The sequence below is a fragment of the Aristolochia californica genome, unplaced genomic scaffold (assembly GCF_029961685.1).
Source record: "Aristolochia californica isolate CCGP_79_NKW_82.1479 unplaced genomic scaffold, dmAriCali1.0.hap1 SCAF_10, whole genome shotgun sequence".
NCBI lineage: Eukaryota > Viridiplantae > Streptophyta > Magnoliopsida > Piperales > Aristolochiaceae > Aristolochia > Aristolochia californica.
Window position 1 is genome coordinate 24,467,240 of NW_027181771.1, and position 5,912 is coordinate 24,473,151.

The following is a 5,912-nucleotide window of genomic DNA, read 5'->3' on the forward strand; positions in this document are numbered from 1 at the left end:
TTCAACTTCGGCTTGCTTATCTCCATCTCTTTAGCCAAAGTTGATCAATCTTCATTACTTTCCTTTTTTAGAGATTTGAAACTATTGAAATTGTATTCATCAGGTTAAGTTGAGTGAAGATATCGATAGACAAGAGAACAAACAGTCCACTTTTCTGTAGTTCTTCATCCAACGAATATCGTCAAGTTCAAGCTACTTAACTCCACTCTTAATCTCTTCAATTGAAGATGATCAATCTTCACTGACTTCAAGGAGTTGCAGCAACTCAAAGTCAAGTCCTCGAGAAGAGGGGACCCACTAATTATCTGACCTAATTGATCACCAGTAATGGCCACACGATAGAGAGCAACACTTCTTAGGGTTTTGAAACCCTTGACATCTTGTGGAGGCTCCAGTATCCAGCAAGTTAAGTTGAGAGATGATATTGATAGACAAGAGAACAAAGAGTTTGACATTCTGAATTTATTCATCCCCCACCTGATATCATCATCATCTGTTGAGTCTGAGTGCCTTACACTTCCACTCAAATCAAGCACAAGCTCCCCAAATCCTTCGACTTTGACAAATTTAATCCATTCTGAGAGATCGGATGAGTATCTGTCACCGAAACAAAAGAATGGGAGAAACTTCTTAATCTTGTCCAGAGTATGGAGTTGTAGAAGTTAGTAAACAACTTGTTCATCCATAATAGTCTCAAGCCTATAATAGCTTCTTTAAATTTGTTGTGACCTCCTTGTCAAGCCTATAATAGTGTTGTAAATCCATAGGGTTTCCACATGTTTATCCAATGCCTAGATAGAATTGATGTCATCACTGCACACTTCAATTGAAGAAAAGAGAGTATGTAGTTGAATAATATTTTATAGTAGCTTGCTGATATTGCCAGTCTTCTGAGTAAAGGTTCTCTTATGCTTTTTATTTGTTACACACTGCTATTTGTGATCTGAAATAAAAAAAAATTATTGTGTTAATCAATCTATTTTCTGGGCAAAAACTTGAGTTCAAGTGATCTATATCCTTGGATAGTTTGAATTAGAATTCGAGGTCAAGGGTGAGCATCTCCGTAGCTTCATCCAGAGAGGGTGTTGTTGAAAGTGGGCTTGTTCTAAACTCGACCATTGTACTTAAGACTCTTCAGGTTCGGCTTACTTATCTCCATCTCTTCAGCCGAAGATTATCAATCTTCATTGCTTTCATTTTTTAGAGATTTGAGACCATTGAAAATTTAATGAGGTTCCTTTATTCATCAGGCAAAGTCGAGTGAATATTTTGATGGACAAGAGAACAAACAATCCGGTTTTCTGAATTTCTTCATCCATCAAATATCATCAAGTTCAAGCTACTAAGCTCCTATTGCAGACAAATCAATCTTGCAGACAAATCAATCCACAGGGTTCAAAAAACAAATGAATATTTTGTTGGTATTGTTTGTGATACGAAATCAATATTCTGTAACTCTCCATATTCTCAATAAAATTGTAAAGACACGTTTTCTATGTATAGTAATGAATCTTCTCAGTGTTGTTCATTTATTCCATAACTTGTCCCCTCAACAGGATTGTTTGCTGCATTGAAGAGATGATTCGCAACTTCCTCTCACCCCCTCAACCTCTTAAGCAAAACGAGAGTTGAGTGAAAATCCGAGAGATAACAGAAAATCAGATTGATTTTGGATCTTCAAAGAAACGAAAGCAATAATGACAAAATTGTAGAACCCAATTGTGATTTCTGTTTGACGAGTTGGAACCGAATTCAGTTAAACTCAATTAGTTTCGATCTTGACTATGACTCTTTGCCAAAAATCTATTGAGCGAACGTCTTTCTGCTGCTGTAACTCGCTGCTCATCTAATCATCGTCTCTGCACGCTCAGCTCTGACTCCCACACGTTAGACTCTTTGCTCTTCTCTGTTCTATTTTATTTTCCATTTCAGCTTGTTGTCCCTGTTCTTCTTCTTTCTTTTCCGTTTCAGTTGTGTTTCTCTTCTCTTCTATATTTTCCACTTCAGGGCAGTTTTTCATCTGCGAAAGAGGAAGATAAGCAAGGAGGAGAATATCTCTCTGTATCTACGATAAATATTGGCATATCAAGAACGTATTGTTTATATGTATAATGCATTAGTCGATGCATATTGTATTTAAGCATTAATTTTATTAATTATTTGTATTTAAGGTTTAGGATTTAGGGTTGCGGTTCAGAATTGGGTTTTTGAAAACATGGCCTTGAACACATAGGTCAAGAAACAAGGTTGTGGGAAAAAGAAATGAGCAGGGTTGGAATTGGCCAAGGTGGGGTTTAGAGGTCATGTTTGGAGTGAGGGTTAGATTTTGGTTGATAACAAGGTCAAGGAAATAGAAACACATGTGGGTGAGAATCAATTTTCTACTTTTGGAACTTTTACATGCTTGAGTTGTTTTTTGAAAACCTAAATACAGTTTCGAATAAGATGGAGTCGAGGGAAAGGGCGCAACCTCTATCCAAAATCCAAATTTTTTTTGAGCCTTGGCTTGGAGACATACCTACATCATGAAAAGTCTAACCCTTAGAGATCAATTTTAGGTTGGGTCCTTTTGGGATAACATTTGAGGTTCTAGGTGATTTGGGTTTCCAAGCTTGTTATTCCAACTTCTTTTGGGTTACTACAACCTTTCTGGTTGATTTGGTTATCCCATGTTTGTTTGATGCCTTTTTCATTCTTAATTTCATAAATGTGGGCATAGTGACTCATCTCATTGTAATAGTGGCATCTAATGTGAGGAATGGGAGAAATTTTCTTATTTTTCTTTGTACTCTTCTTTCCAACTTTCTTCTTAGATGTGGATTTGAGAGATAGAAGTTTGACTTGATGTTCTAAGTCTAAACTCTTCTTTTCAAATGCAAGCCAATCACAAGATAGCTTGTCTATCAATTCATTTTGTCTTGAAGCATTTGCTATATATCTTTCGTTAGCCTCCAACAAGCTCTTCCTTGAGCCTTGCAATCTCATGTAATTGAGCATTGCATTTTTCTTTATATTTTTTTAGACAATGAATAGACTTTTTTCTTCAATTTTATCCCAAACTGAGATCAAGACTTTCTTCTTTTTGTTCTTGGGATCTTTGCTTGTAGGTGGGCTTCTTTCTTCAAGCTTTGGATATTTGTTCCTTCTATGTCCTTGTTTCCCACACTTAAAACAAACATCAGTTTCCTTATAGAATTTGTCATTTTGAGTTCTATATTGGCCTTTTATGAAATTCTTCTTTTTCCTATAGATTCTTTGAAGAAGTCTTGTGATGAAACTTACGACATCAGAGCTTTCTTCACTAGAGTTACTTTCAACAATTGTCTTGGGCTTAAGAGAAATTTTTTTAGCTTGTTCTTCCTCAACATCTTGAGGTTCCATCTCATAAGTGAGAAGGATTCATAGTAGCTATTCTCAGCTTATAGTTCTAAAGTTATCATTCGCATGCACGGTTATCTTCCTTGCCTCTCATAACTTTGGAAGTGCCTTGAGTAGCTTGTCATTTTGTCTATACAAGGAAATCTCTTCTCCTAGTATGTTCAACTCATTAATTATATGAGTGAACCTAGAGTTCATCTCAGCTATTGATTCACCTAGTTTCATTTTGAATTCATCTTCTTGGGCTAGCAATAAGCTAATTCTAGAGTCTTTTACTCTAGTGATTCCTTCATGTGTGACCTTTAGTTTTTTCCAAATTTCCTTGACAATTTTACATGTGGGGACCCTATTGAACTCATTTGGTTCTAGGTGTAAGGCCTTAGAGTTTGTCTTGAGCTGCTCTTTCTCTTTCCTAGTTAGCTCATTGAATTCATTTTCAATCGAAAGGCCATATTCAAGTTTTTGTGGCTCAAAAGGACCGTTCTATGTTACTTGCTATATGTCCAAATTCATAGATTGAAGGAAGAATTCCATTCTTATCTTCGAATATCCATATTGTTTTCCATTGAAAAAAGGTGGATAGTTGGCATATTGTTCTTCAGGGAAGAGCAATTTTTTCTTGAGATGCCATTTATTCTATTTTCAAAATCATGAGGATTATGATTTCAATTAAGTGTTTGGCCTACTCTGATACCAATTGTTGGCCCAATGGCTTCTCAAGGGCAGGATGAATTGAGAATATTGAATTAACATTAAGTTGCACATGTAATAAAAATCATGTATAAAAGTAATTCGATGTAAAACAAAACATGCACACACCATAGGAGACAAAAACAAATTTGTTATTGAAGTTCCCCTATTGGTATTCACTGCGAGAGAACCATTGCTTGGGAAATTCCACTATTCAAAAGCTCCAATAGCCAAAATTACAGAAGGAGATTTCTATTTTCTTTAAACTACGTGTAGCTCAATACATGTATTTTACAACACCAATCTTCCCAAGAGATTGCTATTATATTCTAGCTCTAGCTGGCCCTTTGTATCTAGATTCTATAGGTTCTAGATGTACCTTTCATAAATTTAAGTAAATATATAGGAAAAATGTACACCCTTACTTGGAGAGATCATTCCCCTTGAGAGATCCAAGCTTCCTCTTCCTTGGCAACACAATGTGAAGTGATCGAAGGAGCTTGACTATATGAAAGTAAGGATGGGATGGAAAGAGACTTGAAATTTCAAAGAATATGACTCACTCCTTCACTCTAAAGCATTTTTCAGAGATTTTGCAAGATTGAGAGTTAATGCTTAGGATATTTACAAATAAATGCTCATTAAAATTTTCAATACAATGTTTGGTGGAGTATTAAAACCTTTCCCAACTCGAACTAGTCATTTTTTTCCCGTTAGAAAAAACCAGTACTTTGATTGATTGATCATTGTTTTGTGACTAATCGATCAATTGATCATAACAACTACTTTTCTATTAGATAGTGATATATTGATCAATGGACTGATGGATCAATATATTACAGTTGGTCTAGAAAAGTTAAGTTACTCATTCTTTGAGTAGGGGATGATCGATCAATCAGAATTCCCTCTGACTATGCAATACAAATATTATCGATTAGTGCATTTCCTATGATCAATCATGTTTTATGCCTCTGACTTGCAAGATTCTGTTTGATTGGCAAGAATATGTCTGATCGATCAATCAGGTGGGGTGTTCAATCATTCCATGTAAAATTTGTTTGCCTGGGTAGAATTGATCAATCAATCCAAATGGGATGATTGACCAGGCTCTATAGCATGAAATAGTCATGTTATGGTTGATGGATCAATCGACTATGGTTTCTCAATCATGCTTTATATTTCTGGCCCCTGTACTTCTAGATGATCGATCACTCCAGTGTCAGTTCAACTATGTTGACATTTAAAATATGAGAATGTTTTTTTCTCTAAGTTCTCTAACAAGTTCTAAGTGATGTTCTTAAACATATCTATATGCATTTTGTGACTTAAAGCTCCAATTTCACAATTTTACTTAACGAAGGGAGTTTAGGAATACTCTCATACATTGTGACTGAGTATGGACATTTATTTTTGACATTTGAACTCTAGTCTTCTCGTCGTCATCTTCCTCGTGGGTGCTTCTTCAAGTGATGTCCTTCAATGATGGTCGAGATCTTGTGTAGGCTTGATCGTTTTGAATTTTTAAACCTTGAGATGCATTGACTCTTGAAGGTGAAATATCTGAATACTTAGTTTTTCAAATTGTTAGATCAATTTAGTTTTGTTATCATAAAAAATAACATAGGAGTCAACCTATGCTCAACACTTAGCCATGAATTTGAAGTGCCTCACATTCATACTTTGTGATCCACTTGTCTCATACTCTGAAATTAGAAGAATGGAGGTCTTCAACTTGAGTTTTTCAAGCAAGCTAAGTATTTGCTTTTACATTCATAGTTATTTTAGTACTTTGTTTGGTTGATTTGAGTTTTGATAAATTACTTTATCTGAGTTTTGAATTTTGA

General features: G+C 35.3%; 1 protein-coding gene across 1 annotated transcript; it reads right to left on the reverse strand.

The window, feature by feature from the left end:
* Nucleotides 1-3,468: 3,468 nt before the first annotated feature.
* Nucleotides 3,469-4,143, reverse strand: LOC137942972 (uncharacterized). Its single transcript, XM_068788687.1, has 2 exons — nucleotides 4,073-4,143; nucleotides 3,469-3,790 (listed from the first exon to the last, which is right to left on the reverse strand). The coding sequence occupies exons 1-2, from the start codon at nucleotides 4,141-4,143 to the stop codon at nucleotides 3,469-3,471; spliced, it is 393 nt and encodes a 130-aa protein (XP_068644788.1).
* Between the last annotated feature and the right edge of the window lie 1,769 nt (nucleotides 4,144-5,912).

Bases quoted from the DNA above. Each gene is read 5' to 3' on its own strand.
- LOC137942972 (XM_068788687.1), bottom strand. From the start codon at position 4,143: ATGTGCAACTTAATGTTAATTCAATATTCTCAATTCATCCTGCCCTTG. The intron at 3,791-4,072 runs GTATCAGAGTAG...TGAGCTAACTAG, and splicing joins AGCCATTGGGCCAACAATTG to GAAAGAGAAAGAGCAGCTCA.